At 42.2% G+C, this 18,362-nt stretch overlaps 1 protein-coding gene across 4 annotated transcripts in view; it reads right to left on the bottom strand.

Moving 5' to 3' along the window:
• Nucleotides 1-707: 707 nt before the first annotated feature.
• The window catches only part of chchd6a (coiled-coil-helix-coiled-coil-helix domain containing 6a), an 84,256-nt gene continuing 66,601 nt past the window's right edge, over nucleotides 708-18,362 (bottom strand). For 2 of the 4 annotated variants that reach the window (XM_056422679.1, XM_056422678.1), the window contains one exon: nucleotides 708-1,259. In XM_056422679.1, the coding sequence (XP_056278654.1) occupies nucleotides 1,233-1,259 (27 nt within the window). In that variant the 3' untranslated portion in view covers nucleotides 708-1,232. Of the gene's footprint in view, nucleotides 1,260-9,642; nucleotides 9,926-10,589; nucleotides 10,652-18,362 lie in introns of those variants that run through there. The other 2 variants (XR_008832796.1, XR_008832797.1) reach the window with 2 other exon arrangements.

Consider the following 18,362-nt stretch of genomic DNA (forward strand, 5'->3'; position numbering starts at 1 on the left):
TAATCCATTTTGGAATAAGGCTGTAACATAACAAAATGTGGAAAAAGTGAGGCGCTGTGAATACTTTCCGGATGCACTGTATATTTATTTAATGATGTCCTGTTGATTTATAACTTATATTTATTCATTCCTGTATTTATTTATTTAAGCATATATTTATTTATTTTAGCATTTATTTATTTATTCCTATATTTATTCATGCATTTATTTATACATACTTAAGTCATTTTGAGTCCTCCATAATGGAGCGGAGCTAAACCGTATTGTTTTTATCCTACGGATAACTTCTTAGTCTCGATACACCGTGCAGTGTGACAGCTGTCGACATCTGAACGTTGACCGTCCGTTTCTGAGAATCTTTAATTTAAATGGATTTAAATGACAAATACAGTACTCCAATTTTTCACTTTTTAAATTTTTTTTTAAAAGGTCTCTGGTTTAAAGTTCATCGTCGAGCATCTTTTGCATCGCCCTGTGCTGCCCAACACTAAAACTTAACATTTCTTTTAATTTGTCATCAGTGAGAAGAAATAACACATTTCTCTTGAAGGACCACAATTAATCCCTTCGAAAAATGTGATGCTCTTAGCTTTAAAATGAAAATGAATATATAATAAAATAAATGTAAATATAAGTGTTTACAAAATAAACACATGGTTGAGTAGTCCGGAAGAAAAAGAGTCAAAATGAAGACACAAACAAGATCGTCACAGGATATGAATGAAACGTTTAATAAATTCATACACTACAGGTCTGATGTATTTTGCACATGGCCAGGATTACCTGAGCTTTTACTCCAGTGTTGTTGGGGGGGAAAAAACACGCAATTTAAAAACAATAAAAGTCAATCGCTTCTATTTTTTTCAGTCAGTCAACAAAACCAGGATGGTCCCGATGCACTCGAATTCATCTCGCACCTGAACTGAATTTCAGAAAATGGAGGACTGACCCTGGATGGATCTCTACAGCCCACGTCCTAGAAACCCTTTCGCCTGAACATGTGAATGACGGGAATTGAAAGCGCATCAGGAAAGCGTCCTTGTAAAATGTAGCAGTGCAAAAAAACAACAGCGCACCCTCTACTGGATGACACCGCAGATAAATACCATCATGAGTGTTTTTAAAACAATGCATGCGAACAGAAAAGCCACTCTCTCATAATCTTAAAACGGGAACGCGGCGAGTGCCGCTCTTAGTGCCAAAGTAAAAGCCGACGTCCGATGACCTTTTCCTCATCCTCCGTGGTTGACCAGCAGGTTCTGAGAGAAGAGGAAAAAAAGAAAAAAAAAGAATAGACAATTAGTCCATATGCACTCTTGCCACACCCTCCGACCTTTGAGATGCTCTTAGGAGCAAGCAGCCGCCATGCCTTGTGCATACTTTCCCAGCTGCACCTGAACACAACTGAAGGTCAGAGCCGCTGATAGTAGGGATTATCTCAGTAATGGAGAGGGGAGAACCTGTCGAGTGTCCGCGTCGCTTCCTCAGAGGCCTTTTCACGCTGCAACCATTGAGAACTTTTTTCAACTTGTAAACTCGTTTGTTGATGCGGTCTGCGTTTGTTTGTCGTTGCAATTTTTATAAGACTGTTCCCCCTGATGGATTTCTTTTTTACCAATGAAGAAGTTTGGGAATGGACTTTCAAATTGTTATTACTAATAACTTAAAGAAATATGTTGTGTTAAGTCCACCTTCCTCTCTTCCCGTCTCTCTGTCACGCTCTCTACACTCAGAGCGAGCGACCGGGCGCTCGGTCCTCCTTTCTGTGATTGTCTCGGTCCAAAGTCTAAATGTATTGAGGGAAAGATGGATCTGTGTTTGTTGGCGTTTAGGCTTTTGAAAAATACTCTCACTGCGTTTTTTTTTCTTTTAGTGGAATGGATAATTGCTTTCAAAAGGAAAATCTAAATGAAAGTGCCATTTAATGTTCTCCCAAAGTAATCCCGCAAAGCAGCTCTCTAATATTTTTCTGTAGACTTTAACCCTTTAAATTTAATCCTGGATTCATTATTTTTACGAACAAAAGAGCACACACTCTAACCTTTTCTGTCCAAAATAACATTGGAAATGAAATTAATCGGCCATTACGAATTGCAAACTTCGGAGCTCACGCAGGCAGTGTGGCCCGGCCGTTATTATGCATGAGCTCTACTCGAAACCCATTGCAAATATAAATGTAGGTACATTCTCATTCATGCTTTCTGAACACCCCCACATTCAGTTCATGTGCGGGAGATGCAAAGACCTCCAAGAGCGCTATAGCCTACTAACTTGAAAACAGCTCTGTGCAACTGATTCAAGCAGTGCAAGCTCACATCTTCCAACCGAAGATCAATGCGGTCCTTGGAACCCCAGCACTTCATCACCCTGAGAGCACCAAACAGGTCTGACACCGTGTTCCAAGCTGCAGTGTACGACCTCATCTTAAATACTGGGAGGGAACTGGCTTTAATCAATTGACACCACGAAATCCTGGCAAGACGTTCCTGAGAGAGAGAGAGAGAGAGAGAGACGGCATATCAAGCCAAGGGGATAACCAGCCAACGGGAGTAGTGCTTTTGGCAGCATGTAGACCGATTTGGATAACCCTGGAGTTGAAGATGTCATAAAGATTGATAAAAGCTCGGTGATATACCTCGTTAGCAGTCCCAATGGAACATATCCCATTATATAGATAAGAAGTGGACGCTCATGGATGTAAGGGATTGGCCTTCAATGAGAAGGGCAGCGATTTCTTTGAAGCCTTATTATTTATTATTTATGTGTTTCAAGAAAGCCAATATCTAAAACGATGGCTCCTAGCTGTGATTATATAAACCGATTACCAAGGAAAGACTCAACCCTGACTACGTAGTCCGTTTGTTTCTTCAGATGCAGATGTGATTGATGCATTCAGCTCCCGACATTCAGCCTCTCTTACATATTCCTCTCAGGGAGGATCCTGCAAATGATTTGTGGAAACATGTCAAGAGAGTGCAATTATAATTCCACTGGATTTACTGAGGTCGAGTAAATTGTGGCGATGGGAGTTTGTGAAGAAAACTCTCGGTCGCTGAAAGGCAGGCTTCACAACAGCACGGACGGGACGAGCTACAGGAAGGGTTGTGCCAGAATGGGATTCATATTTAATCTGCTGAAACCAAAATAACATGTCACAGACTGAGCACACCACAAATACATCGAGAGATCTCTATTGTTCAAGTCAACCACGAGGTGTTGTGGAAGGAAAAGTGCGGTGAGGTCATGAGGTCATGAGGATACATCATCTTGTAGCCAGGAACCTTTCTGGAATGTTTGAGTGCCAATCTAGTAGAAGTTGATAGTGAGAACATTGACTTGCTTGTGGCACTATATGACATCCATCACTAAAGATTTGTTAATTTCTTCCCTTTTTTCTCCGTGAAAGGGTTGTTTGGGAGTTTTTCCTGATCCAATGTGAGGTTCTGGGACAGGGATGTCTATGTGTACAGATTGTTAAGCCCTTCAAGGCAAATTTTTAATTTGTGAGATGGGCTATACAAATAAACTGAATTGAATTGAATTTGTCCCCTGGACATCGTGCATCTCTGTGGACATCCGTCCGCCAGTCAAGACATGTCACCAAGAAGCAGATATTCCAACCTCATGTTGGGGGTCACCAACTGCTCCTCCTTGTTTTGGCAATCCATCCAAAAATTGTCAAGATGTTTCGGTCTAGGGCGAAGGGGTTGGATCAACCAATCACCATTAATTCAATTTAATTTAAGTTTATTTTGTATCGCCCAATATCACAAATTATGAATTTGTCTCAGAGGGCTTTACAATCTGTGCACATACGACATGTCCCAGGACCTCACATCGGATCAATTAACCCCTCATTAACCCATCAGCATAGTTAAAGATACACAAAGTCGGTAAAATATTGTCTGGTACATAGCTAGAGACAGATTCTCAGAAAGAGGAACAATAATTATCATGACAATGTCTGATTGTATTGTGTGACACTTCCATAGCCGTCACCCGTGGGTTTCCCCATAAAGCACCAAGGATTTGCCACCAACACCATGATTCGATTCAAGAATATACTTTATTTGCTTCACAGCACGGCAGACCGCACGACGGCTCCTCTGCTCACTCTTTCCTTTCAACTCCAGCTCTGCTGCACTTTTATATGAGCAGCGTCGGCTGCTGACTGATTGCCAATCAGTCAGAGCAGCTGACTGATTAACAACCAGCCAGCAGCCGAGGCCAAATTGGAGACAGCTGCCACATATTGTATCAAAAAAACAAATGTGTGTGTGTATCAAAAAAACAAATGTGTGTGTGTCTGTGTGTGTGGGGATCTTGTGGTTCATAAACTGAAAATTGAACCTAACGTTAGGGCGGCCAGACGTCCTCTTTTCCCCAGACATGTCCTCTTTTTGAGACCTAAAAAATGTGTCCGGCAGGGATTCCAAAAACGTCCGGGATTTTGCTTCGTCGGATATTTGTGTTTCTCTGGGTCTTTCACAAACTAGTTTTTACCCCTTACAATTTTTGGAAATGATATCTCCCTTACGTTCCACCTTCTTGCACGAGCTCTGACTGTAGAGAGAACAGTCATTGGTCGACCGATCTCAGGGTTGCCAGATACACGAATATTATCAAAACAGGCAGAACAAGAGAGTTGTTTAATCCCCCCCCCCCCCGAGACGAAGTGTCCTCTTTTTCACAAACTCAAATCTGATCACCCTACTTAACGTTCAACAAACTGTGAAGTCGCTGCAGGCTGCAACTCCACTCTTCACAAGTTGGGGTGGCTCGGGTTCATTCTTTTTGCCATTTGTGTGTCCTGATGTGTCCCTCCATCTCTTTTTCATTTCCTGCGCAGTTTGTTTGACCCCTATTGTATCAGACTTAATGTTGTCATTAATCAGTAACAGTCTTTATCCAATGGAGCAGAAGTGTGGCTCTATCAAGATCACTGTTCTTTTCGGAGCTGAGATGTCAGACACGTCCCACTACTGTTGCTAATGCCAAGGGTACCGATGTCAGGTCCAACGCTTTGGGATGGACTGGAATATCTCTACAAATATTGGATGAATTGCCGCGAAGGTTTGCGCGGACATTAATGGTCCCCGGATGACAAATTGTCATGACTTTGATGATCCCCTGACTTTTCCTCTCGCGCCATTATGAGTTTGACATTTTCCGTTTTGAATTAATTGTCTCAACAACTCTATTGCAAGGTTGGCCATGACATTTGGTGGAGATTCATGTGCCCCCCCCCAGAACCGAGAGTTGTAATAACTTTGGTGGTTCTCCGACTTTTTATTTGGCACCATCATCAGGTCACATCATTTACGTTGTCCATTACTTTAAATATTGTTTAAATACCTGCTAAACTAATGACCTTCGCGTCAGTCTCGATTGTACTTTTTTGCTCACTGCTAATTTGTTAATGTTAGCATGCAACTCGGATGGTGAAGAGGGCAAATCAGCATGCTGTGATGAAGCGCATGTCAGCATGCTGACATTATAATTGCACTGAAAGCATCACAGGGCCTCAGTACGGCCCCAAAGAGCCCCGAGCTTGGGTGTAGACTGGTGGTGCTAGATGTCCCGAAACAAATCTGAAACAACTCTCCTTGGTCCCCCCAAAGTCGATCCTTATTTTAGAAAAAACCTCTTGGTTTCGATGTCGATCAATGTTAAACCTGCAGCAAGAAACCTGGGTGTTATATTTGACAGTGACCTTTCGTTTATAAAGCGGGTTGCACTGGATCGTTCAATCATGTTTCATCAGCTGAGGGGCATCGAAAAAAATCTGGTCTTTTTTCAGTCAACCGGATTTCGGGAAGGTCACTCGTGCTTTGATGTCATCTCAATTAGATAATTCTTTGAGTGCCGGTTTAATCCCAAAACAACGAAACAGCTCAGTTTTGAACAAATACCACAACATGAGATCATGTCAGCCCTGTTTTAGCCTCCCATCACCAAGTTTCTACTGATTAGCTTTAAAGTACTTCACGGTTCAGCCATTAGCGGTACATCAACGTGAATTCTGAATTGCTGCTTCCCTTGTAAATAGCTTCTCAAAATATATAATAAAAATAATTATTTGGATTAAACGGTGCAATGTGTAGGATCTAGCCATCATCGTTGGAGCTATTTATTTGACATTAGTATTTAGTTATTTTGTTGACGAGTAATATTGTTAAATATTGCTTATTCAAGTTAGATATTTTGATATGTCGGAATAGCTTTTTCTTATGATAGTTTAAGTTTAATTCATTGTTGTTTGAATATATTTAGTCTTTTGATTGTTCACTAATTGGCCAACACTGTGGGCCCCTGTGATTATATGAAGGGGTAGGCAGGAGCAGGACCAGCATGCACTGGGGTGGCCTATGTTTTTTTTACCAGCGCATGAGAGGCAGCGTTAACAGTTGTTTGTTCTTTTGTTTGTTTGCTTGTTTTGGTGAATAAATGATCAGAATAACAGAATCCTGAATGGACAATACTTTCTGTTGGTTGCGTAGACCACAACCCCATGGTGTGTCAGTGGCAATTTCAATTTATATTTGTTGTTGATTTAATAGACAAATGGCCACTACAATCATTTTTTTCTTTCAAACATTTTTCTAAAATGAACCAACATCATCATCAGAATGTGAGGCTGGCAGAGTGTTGTGTGAATGGCGTCAGTGTATTCTGTTGCAGAGACATCTACTGAAGGGTGCACGCCGACCAGCAGAGACCACTTGCTCCACCGTGGTGTCCTCTCTGTCCTCGGTCCAGCATGAGGACGAAGACGTAGAGCGGCCACGAGGGCTCAACAGTCCATCCATCGTTTGTTTGCCTTTTTGATTTTGTTTGTTTGTTGGATTAAATCCAAAGGGGATGAAACGAGAGAAAGAGAAAACACCTGGCACACTTAACCCGACCTCCCCGTTGCCAGGATGCCTTTTGACATTTTTTAACTGATCACGATACATTTATATTGTATGGACCCAGTAATGGAGGTGAAATGCTGCCCCTTATATCTCTGGAGCTTGTGGCGAGGTGTTACACATTGTGTAATCATTTTCTTTTCAACGTCTTTGCTTTTATTGTCATCATCTTCTATTTTTTTCAATAGTACCTTTGGGAAATGTCCTTCCGTGTCTGATTTAATTGCATTAAAGCTTCCTTTTTTTTTTTACAATGTAAAGCACTTGTAACCATTTCATCTACTGCTTTGGGAAAACTGAGGATGAATTTAGGTGCTTCCAGACTAAATGAGTACTTTGGTTTTGCACATTTTTATAATTATAACGGTGAAAGTGTTGAACGCATGTCTGCAACACTGGCAGATATTTACATTTTATTGTTTCTTCTATCAAGATAAATAAATACAAACACTAGGAGTTAGATCTATTGGTTTGTTACGGTACAATAAAGCCAACACTAACATCTGTGTGTGTGCCAGTCACAAATCGACCGGGCTCGGCTCTGCTTGGCTTGAGAGGCTGGACGGCAGCAGGCAGCAGGACTCCTGGTCGCACTGAAGTCCTTGACTGAGCCGCGTGGAACGATGCACTGAGCTAAATGAGGGCGGAAGGCTCGAGGTGCATTGACCAGCATCCAGTCGGCAGGTGGGCAGACAGCATGTATCTACTGTTTTATCTGTGTGTGTGTGTGTGTGTGTGTGTGTGTGTGTGTGTGTGTCGGTGTGTGTAGAGGGCATGGTATCTGTTCTAAGCACCGCAGAGTTCCCTCCAGCTGTGAAATTCAAACCATCAAAACCACAGAGAGACTCGCAGAGCAGGCGGATCAATACGGCCCGCCTCTTCCGTCCTCTCATCTCATCCCTTTGGATTTCCTCTCCTCTCCTTCCCTTCTCACTCTTTTGCCCCGACATATCATTTGTTCCCCTCTCATCCACTCCTCTCGCCGTCGTCTTTCCCTTTCTGATCTATTCCTCACATTACTGGGGAAGTAGGCGGCGTTAAGGTGTGGAACAATGACAAAGGCAAACCTTGGAACACACCTCCTTAAAAAAAAACATTTGATGAAATTAACCTGAATGAACACTCTAGTACTGGGAGGTAGAATCACAATCTGTGTATTAAAAACAATGTCGCTGGAGAGGGTTGTTCGCAAAGTGTTTAGGGCCCAAAGAAATGCCTTAAAAACAACAACTAAACAATATTGCTGATCTGTAGAAGCGGCCCTCCGTGTGTCAGCGAGTCCCTCGCGTCTTGCACTGTGGCTGTTTAACTAAAGTGCAGAAATATCTGCTTTGAAATAAACTTCCACAAATATGTAGAACTACAATAAAAACAAATACAACATCCTTTTGCTTTCTAGAATAAGGACATGAGAGTACTTTGAAGGTGGAAGGCTACACAGAGAGAGTATTCATGAACATCTCTGAGCACAGATCTATTCTCCGTATCTGCTCAGACTGTCGTTCTCGTTTCTACGTGCATCACCGGTCGGCTTTCAGTCGATGTAATGTAAACCTTGTCAAAAGCATACCCGATATAAAAATGGCCTTTGTGATCAGATGTCATTTCCAAGGTTGAGAATGAACTACAAACCCCAGCATTAAAGCCAACGTGCACAGGAAGTTGAGCTCGGGGTAAATGGCCATTTTCTACAAATCTCCAAGACAACTGGGCACAATTATATATATATATATATATATATATACAGGACTGTCTCAGAAAATTAGAATATTGTGATAAAGTTCTTTATTTTCTGTAATGCAATTAAAAAAACAAAAATGTCATGCATTCTGGATTCATTACAAATCAACTGAAATATTGCAAGCCTTTTATTCTTTTAATATTGCTGATTATTTTTTACAGCTTAAGAAAACTCTAAAATCCTATCTCATAAAATTTTAATATTTCCTCAGACCAAGTAAAAAAAAAGATTTATAACAGCTGAGTGTTTGTCAAGGCTCAGGAAACCCTTGCAGGTGTTTCGAGTTAATTAGACAATTCAAGTGATTTGTTTAATACCCTACTAGTATACTTTTTCATGATATTCTAATATTTAGAGATAGGATATTTGAGTTTTCTTAAGCTGTAAGCCATAATCAGCAATATTAAAAGAATAAAAGGCTTGCAATATTTCAGTTGATTTGTAATGAATCCAGAATGCATGACATTTTTGTTTTTTTAATTGCATTACAGAAAATAAAGAACTTCATCACAATATTCTAATTTTCTGAGACAGTCCTGTATATACATCTTGTGATATGTTTTAAGCTTCAGGGGTCTCAATTATAAAAGCCCTCAATGTTTGCGTACGTTGAAAGGAGAAACTGCACGGAAGCCCAAAGAAAACTCAGATTTATAAAAACCTTGCGAGCGCATGCAAGCTCGCAATCCATTTCCTTTTTGGAAAAGCCAAAACAACGTGTAAATGTGTGCAGCTGGTTCCGCCTCTACAAACACATATTCAGCCATAACTGGTCAATGCGAAGCACCGTGTGAATGTTGATGCATCAAAATAAGCCCGTTTTTTTGCGGTGAATAAACTAGAGAGGAAGAAATTAATTGCTTTGACACAGAGAGCAAAGTGCTCGCGGGGGACGGGATCCCTGGACACTCGTTCCCTACTAATTATTCCTTTTTATGAGTGTTTATAGCAATCACACAGATTGCTTTCAAAATGATTGCGACAATCAGTGCTTTCCACCACCCTGGATATCTTTTTTTTAAAGTTTGATAAGTGAATACAATATATATATATTTACTCATGTTATGTCATTATGATTAGGAGCGACAACGAGGGACCGGTGGGATGGAGCGAGAGCTGTCACTGCCTCTATTTCCAGACGTTGCTCCTTTATGTTCAGGTGATGAAGATGACGGGCGATGTGACTGGAGAAGGCAGAGAGTGTGACAGCCACCGCGGTTCCTCCAGTGAGCTCTGGTACTCGCATCAGATATCTCTTTTGGTTTGTCTGTCTCTACGGAATAAACCACACATGAAAGAATAAAGTCGTAGCAGCGTGTGTCTTTACTCACAACAACTTTATGAAAACTAAAAAGACACTTGGTGATGTATGCACAGTATTGGAAGATGATTGGAAACTATGACTCTGTTCTGCAGTTCTTTCACACATTTTAATGATCATGCCCACATTCTTCCGTCAAGTTTGTTTTTATACATCACGACTTTTGCGTGAGGGCCCGGTTTTGTTCATACGCAACAGTTATGAATGAGACCCCAGAGGAGCAAGAGAATGGAGCTTTGTTCATGAATCTGTGATGCGCTTTGTAAAGAGAGTCTCTCAAAAGACCTTCTCCATTTGTGCTACCTGTTGCATTGGTATCGCTGCCCTCACACTGATTCATGGATTTGTTTTAGATATGACCAATATATATATATATATATATATATATTACACTGCTATTGAATTGCTGCAGCATGGACACTATATATCCAGTGAATATATATAACATTTACCAATTTATAAAATGTAGCAAAGGGAAGCAAATCCTCACATTGGAGCAGCAGGAAACCGGTTTGGTATGGTTGCCCCATTAATTACCTTAACGATGAAGCCATTATTGAGGATAATTTTGGTCCGTAACCTCTACTAGTGTAAATTATCATGAATGAGAATGTACCTTGGTCCAAGCAAAAGCAATTAGCACTGCGAGTGGTTCTGAAAACGCTGTGTCCACTTTTACTGTATAGAAAAAGAAAAAGAAAAGAAACTGGTTAAAACCTCACATCTCAGCCCCCACTAACAAACTAATGGATTGCCCACCTGCTGCTTTAATTGAAGATCCATCTCGAGTTCAAGCAGTCATGCACTAAGAGGTTTTGCTGGGGTTTCACCACGCTGCCTCCCAGATAACACGCCGGTATCTGGGCTTTTACAACCAGCCTATTTCCATTTAACGTGGCAGCAGATCAGACAGAGAGTGAGGGGAGAGAAGGGACGGGGCCTGAACAGTAAGAAGAAGAAGAACAAGAAGAAGAACAAGAACAACAAGAAGAAGAACAAGAACAACAAGAAGAACAACAAGAAGAAGAACTAACAACAAACAAAGTCAGGTGAGGTAGACGAGCAGCAGAAGTCTGCCTGTTCTCCATTCTGCCTGACCCGGCCTCGGAGCCTTAACTCAATTGGAAATCCATTTTATCTGATGACTGGCAGGCAATTGGGGCTCCCAAGTGATGGCTGAGGCTCTGCGGTTGATAGGCCTGACCACTCCACTGCTGAGGGATGGAGGGATGGCGGCGGAGGTGAACATATACTGACAAAGTTCATTTCAGGCTAACTCGATACTCAGCTTCAGCCTCCACAACTACAGCGGAACTTCATTACCAATTGATACGTTCATTATTCTTTCAGAACAATCAATAAAACCAAAGCTATTCAATTAAAAATGATAGAAAACAAGATACATCATCAAATCCTTATGCAGACACGTAGGAATGGGGAGAAGGTGTATTGGATACAAAGAAAATGAAAAAAAGAAGCAATTTCAAAGTTGACAGTGAACTTGTCAACGCAGCTCTGCGCGAGAAAAAAACAATGACACACGATGGCATTTATGTATTTAAAAAAAAGTCCAGAGAAAAGAAGGGACGAAAGGGAGAGGAAGAAAAAAAATCGATCTCTTTGGGGGTACATGGTGTGAATTGGAAAGCAATCACAAAGGAGAGGCAGGCCTCGACTCGTCAAGGAAAAGGAGCGGTAGAAGGACACGTTGAGTGACAACGGGACACAAAAGAGAGCTTGTATGAAGTGGACTGTTCCGATAATGTTGCGGGCTGCTTTGAGGCGGTGGGGGGGGGGGGGAGAAGAAGAAAAAAAGCCACCTAAAAGCCCCGCTGCTGTCCTCTCTTATCTCAGCTGGTGGTCCCGGTTCAACAAAACCTCTCGCTAAGCGCGCCAGAGAGGGGGCGATACAATGCTCACCAGAATATTGGTGTGAAATGCGCCTGGGGAAAGGAAAAGAAAAACAACCGAGTGTGCCAATTGCTCATGCAGCCGGGGCTGTCTTTCAACAGAACACAATGCAGGGCTGTGGGGAATTATTATCGGGAGCCTCCTCCCCCCCCCCGCCCCCCAGAACCGTCAGAGAATGCGAAAATAGGGGAGGGGAAGGGAGCGGGGGGGGGGGGGGGCCTTGTGGCGCTCAGAAAGGTCACCGAGGTGTACAAAAGCTGTCGAAAAATGCCTCCCTCGGGAGGACAATTGCAAGTGCCCTCGACTCTATCCCCCTTTTCCCTCGATGTACCCCCCCCCCCCCCCCGACTTGCCCCTCGCTTGAAAGCTTTGCGGGACACGAGGCAGATAACAGAGATTTGGCCTGATGTGCCGTTCGATCGAACACTGCAACGCAACAAAAGACGGGGAGAGTACAATATGGAGGGGGGGAGGGCAGGTGGGCGAGAGAAAAGGAAGGTAGGAAGGAAGCATGGGGAACGTGAAAGGAAAGGTAAAGGAATGTTCCACGTGGAGTGACACTTGTACCAGTCAGATGCTCTGTGCTTCTGCTTGAAGTTTCACTTCTCTGCTATCGAAGAGTGAGGTTGTGAAAGGTGTGTGGTGCAGTTCTCTTTTAAACCGCTCAGCTTTCCATCTAACTTTGACCATTTTTTCCCCAGAAAACTTTAAGAGAGAGAACATTAAAAAATTAAAAAATGTAATTCACTACCTAAATACTAAAATGTACCAGGTTGATATTTCACCGGAGTACTAAATGGCTTTATTAGAAAATATAACCCACAGAGCGAACAATACGAGACAGACGAGCAACAAAAGAAGAAGAAGAAAAGAAAGAAAGCGAGAGCCGATAATGACGCTCGCCGGTGATTGGTTGTGTATCGGCTGTCCGATGATCAATGCGGCCGTGAAAGGGGACAACGCTGATGGTTGATGACAGAGGGAACAACTGCCAACAGTATGAACATTACGAGGTGGGAGAGAGAGAGAGAGAGAGAGGGGAAAAAGATAGGAGAAGACTGAAGAGACAACGAGAGGAGAGGAATAGGAAAGAGGAAGAAAAAAAGAGCCGCAGAAAGACGAAGGAGCGAGATGAAAGGTGTTGGTTTAAAGAAGCAGAGGCATAAAAACACATTCATTAAAGATAGATAAAAACTATTTTTCTGTTTTTTTAAAGAGACGACAGCAAAAACATACAGACAAAGATAAACCAACTGGCTTTCCTCTACAACCCCTGGAGCTGATCCAAGTCTACTCGAGTGCATGTTTTTGGGCTATTTATTTCATTTCATTGCAGACATGTCGGACCTTTGGAGGCCAACCCTCAGGAAATCAGCGTTGCCCGGATCCCCTCAACCGAAGGCCGATGGGATTTTTGTCAGTGGATTATTCCAGAAAACAAATGTTGATAAAAAATGTTGAAAACTGATTTGATAATATTTTATAAGCGTGTATGCAATTGGTAAACAAAATTAAGAAATCAAGCATTGGTACTATTCCCCTTTCAAGCATCCAAATGGGATGGAATAAAACCTTTGGTCAACAGACCTCTGTCACTCCACTCTATCCCCATGCGGCTCTAACTCTATAACTCCATGACTCTATGACTATGACTCTATGACTCTATAACTCTATAACTATGACTATATGACTCTATAACTCTGACTCTATAACTCTATGACTCTATGACTCTATAACTCTATAACTCTATGACTATGACTCTATAACTCCATGACTCTATGAATCTATAACGCTATAACTCTATGACTATATGACTCTATAACTCTATAACTCTATGACTCTTTAACTATAACTCTATAACTCTATGACTCTATGACTCGATCTCTATCTCGAGTCAACTCTTGCTCAACACCGCGAGTTTGCCTGGGAAAAAATAAATAAATAAAAGACTATTCCTTAAAGCTTTTCCTTGTCTGAAGGCAGTCGCAGCTAATGAGGCACAAACAGACATTCATCTGAGAGCAGAAGAGAACGCCTCGAATTTCCTCCAAAGGAAGGGGACCTCTTTTGAATCCATTCAACGCCTTTGCAAAAACTGTGGAAAACGACTACTGAACAATTTGCTAAGATTCTAAATGTATTTATTTATCTTTTAGAGTCCCCCCCCCCCCCCCCCCCTGTTTTTCTCCGCTGGGTTAAAAGCACAGCCACAAATAGAATGTCAAAGGAGAAAAAGAAAAAGTGCCATCTGCTCCGCGGTACATCAACTTTGTAGAAAAGTTCTGCACTTTGAAGGAAGATATAAAAACGCTGCAAGACTTTAGCCCCAATTAAAGCAACCTAGTCTAATTTAGACGCCTGGTGTGAAACCCCCACGCACGAGTGTTTAATCTGAGACGGGTTCTCCCTGCGAACAAATAGAAGAAATTGGGAGAAACTGTTCCCTTAATTAGGCTTAGCTTAAAGAAAGCTACTCGACACTTTGTAATATTTATTCATGTGGAGTTTGACTGCTTCTGCGCTTCATGCACTTTTTGTCAAAAGATCGAGGAGCACGTCAGAGAAAGTCTGTGTGAAACTCTCTCTCTGTGAGTGTGTGTGTGTGTGTGTGTGTGTGTGGTCAGTAGCAGGTCCAGCAAGCAGCTGAAACTGCTCATTCTTCTTCATTAGTGTTGACTGCTGAGGGGCACGCTGTCTATTCCTCCCTCCGCATCCTTTCCTCCTCCGTCCATCTTTCCTCCATAACCACTTACCATCTCAAAATAAAATAAACTGAATCTCTTCACCCGCCTTCCCTTTTTTTCCCACCTCCCAATTCTCTCTCTCTCTCACCCCTTGTCTGCTTCCACCCCCTGTTCTTCAACTGTCCCGCTTCCTCCTCTTCAACCTTTTTTGTCCTCACCTGCCCCCCCTCCCCCCATTTCCTCCCCATTGCTTCTACAATTGCTGTTTTTAAAAGCCCAACTGTTTTTTTCTTCCCCTCATATTTTCCTTCTTTATCCCCCACCTTCTCCCTCCCTCGCAATCATTCCTCTGGTTTATTTTCTTGTAATGCCCTTTCAGCTTTGCACCATCAGTGCTCATCACAAGGTTCATCTCTCCATTCTCTTTAACTCATTTATTCTCTCTCTGTAGTCCACTCCATTAATTGTTTCCCATAAACTGGAGGGCATTAATCTCAGCCTTCATTCGGACCTCATCGTTTCTCCTCTCGTCACGCTTTAGTACTCCCTTCCTCGGCTTCCTATCTATTTTCTCTTCTCATCCTGTGTCCAGTGTTTTTTAAAACACCTTTCATATCTACCAACTCCATCTACAGTTCCCGGCTCTCTGGTTATCTACAAGCGTGTGCTTCTTAGTTCTTCAAAGCCTTTGGAAAATCTTCATTCCCTTTGTTTGTCTACGTTTTCCTCTGCCGGCAGAGAAGCTGAGCTGCTGTGAACTTTGTAACCGGCCTGACTCTTGTTCAATCAACAATACAACTGGAGGTAAAAAATAAATAAAGAAGAATAAAATCAAAAGTGGGGTTTTATACCTCTGTGATTCACTGGCTTTGTGAGAGTCAGTTTGCATACAGATGGGCCACAGGTACAGATTATCAGTATGTCGGGTGTTCCCATGAGAGGGGGCGTATCAAAACTTGATGAAACTCTTTTCTCTCTTCCTTTATCTTCTAGTGTGCTGTCTGCCGGGAATCAAACCTGCACACTAAGAATACCTCCTGACATATTTTTTTTTACTCTGAACCATCCCTCTGAGGGTCCCAAGAAAGCTCCCATGCAAAACGCCAGCGCCCGCCTCGTTTACATAAAGAAGGGAGACAGAATATTGCCAATACTTGTCAGCACATAATTGCAATGCAGTACATCCGCCGATACCCCGACATCAGAGACGTGTCAAAGATAATCAATTATAGCGCTACTTTTACCGTTATTCCCTTCTGCCATACAGCAACTCAAAAATTGTCCCTGTTGTCGCCTTGACGATTACAGTCACATTCAGGTTCATGAAACATAATGGAAACCCATTTAAAATACTTAGACAAAAGATTCACTGCAAGGCAGTCCGATTGTATTTTTGATCTTCTTTTCAATACAGGTGGTGTTTCATAACATGGAACTCAGTAGAAGGTTTTTTTTCTTCTTTTTAATCTACGTTTTAGCTGGAATTGAAATGTGATCACCACGCTGAGAACGGCGCTCTTAAAAAAAAAGAAGTGTGAAGTGACCTCTGATGGACAGCAGACATGACACGTCGTCAGTCAGACCACCTCAGAGTCCCGGATGGCAATGACTGTCAACGGCCTCGCGGTCCGACAAGTTAAATCATTAGCTCAGCAGAAGAAAGGGGAATTAAAAAGGTGAAAATGAATGTCTCTCATGCGGGAGAGGGACAGTTAATCTTAATGCAATGGGTAATTTTGTCAGCTATCAGTGTGACAAATCTGACATTCTCATCTGCAAGGCCTCTCACTCTCTATTGAATCTCTGTCGTGGGACCGGGGAGTTCAGCGGCTTGGACAGTTTACGGGAAACGCATCGGGAAGGCGAGGCTACAAAACCCGAGGTGGAAATTTTTAATAAATCCATAAAAGGCAGATAACACGTCGTCGCCATGTGCACGGATCAAGAAAAACTATATTCATTCAGCCTCATTTTCACTTGACATTCATTCTTTCTTAAAGAAGGGATAGTTTTAAAAAATGACCTTTACCTAGTAGTGCCAATAATTGATCTAGATGGTCCAATCTGATCTAATCCAATCTAATCTGAATAACTCAACAAAATATCCCTCTCCAGAATTCATCGCCTGGAAATCTACATGGGATGATCTCCAGACCTTGTTGTGAGCACGGACTTCAAAATGAATGGCGTGCCGTCATCCCTGCAACGTTTTGCCTGATAACATTCGTGAACAACTAATCCGCGTTGACATTGGCACGCCAAGAGCTCGTAAACATAAGCGGGGGCCTAATTCCATTGTCCCCATTGAAGCGATCCACAGACAGAAGGGAAGGGACAGTCATCAGGAGGGAGGGAGAGAGACAGCCGGAAACAATAAATAAATCCAGCCTCTGGTGGTGCTACATTCTTATGTGATTAATACATAAGTGTCAGTGGGTCAGTGGTTAGCAGGTCTGTCTTTCAATCAGGGGATTTGGCTGTTCAATCCCCGCCCTAGTCGATGTGTCCTTGAGCAAGACACCTAATTAGGGCAGCAACAACGAATCGATAAAAATAGATTTTTAAAATCTATTATTAAAATAGTTGGCAACGATTTTCATCAACGATTCGTTGCGTCGCGCAATTATTACGGAACTCAATAAATGGCGGAGATGTTTGAGTATGAAAAAAGTTGGGTTGAACTCAGAGCGATGGAACAAAAAAAAGAGCAGAGCGGAGGTAGAGGAAAGACCATAATGCTGCGTTGCAAAAGCCAAACTAAGAAAAGAGATCACATCACTCCTGCACTAGCTGCTCTGCACTGGTGCCCCGTAAAATCAAGAATCACATTTACAATTCTTCTCCTCACCTAAGAAGCCTTGATTGGTGATGCTCCATCATATCTTAAGGAGCTTGCAGTACCATAATGCCCCACTAGAGAGCTGTGCTCTAAATGCAGGGCTACTTGTGGAGACTCCTCTGTTGCTCTCCTGAAGGTTTCTTCCCTTTTTTCCCTGTGAAAGTTTTTTTCCAATTTTTTGGGAGTTTTTCCTGATCCGTGAGGTCCCGGGACAGGGATGCCGTATGTGTACAAACTGTAAACCTCTGAGGCAAATTTGTAATTTGTGATAATAAACTGAATTGAATGGAATCAGCATTGAGACGCTACGCTCGTCATCACTGACGTCATGCCGTTGGTGAATCTAACTGGCTGCTGCTGCTCTACCACGACAAGTATAAAGCAGAACTAGTGGTTAGTTCTTTCGTGGTGGATGGCGGAAATGATGACCGTTTCCACGGAGCAAATTACAGTTTTTGTCCGTTGCTTGAACACTATAGACACATGCTTAAACCAAAGTAACATAACTTGAAGGTGTTGTTACTATACCTTAAACAAAGTGTAACCATACCTTAAACAAAAGCGCTGCTTTGCACTTTAGTTGCAATTCTGTAACACACTTGCTCCTTTCTGCAACACACTTGCTCCTAGACACTCCACACTATTTCATACATAAGACACTTAGTTCAAAAATGAAATCTCAGGGTACCATTGGGAAAACACCTCTATTCAAAATACAACACACATTGGTTAATTGAAAAGACATAGACACACACCTGAAAACACTTACTTACAAAACTGAACACCAATCAGCCAGCTACAAAACATTTTGTTACAGAGAATCTTGGACATGGATGGAGCTGCCCAGCCGCATGAATGTATTTACGAGGCTGGATTCAACCTTAGCAAAAACAGACAACGGGGACGCGCGGGGGAAACATCACATTGTGTGCTGCCATGAGTCTTCGAGGGCTAC

Source organism: Pseudoliparis swirei, chromosome 9 (genome assembly GCF_029220125.1).
Source record: "Pseudoliparis swirei isolate HS2019 ecotype Mariana Trench chromosome 9, NWPU_hadal_v1, whole genome shotgun sequence".
NCBI classification, from domain to species: domain Eukaryota; kingdom Metazoa; phylum Chordata; class Actinopteri; order Perciformes; family Liparidae; genus Pseudoliparis; species Pseudoliparis swirei.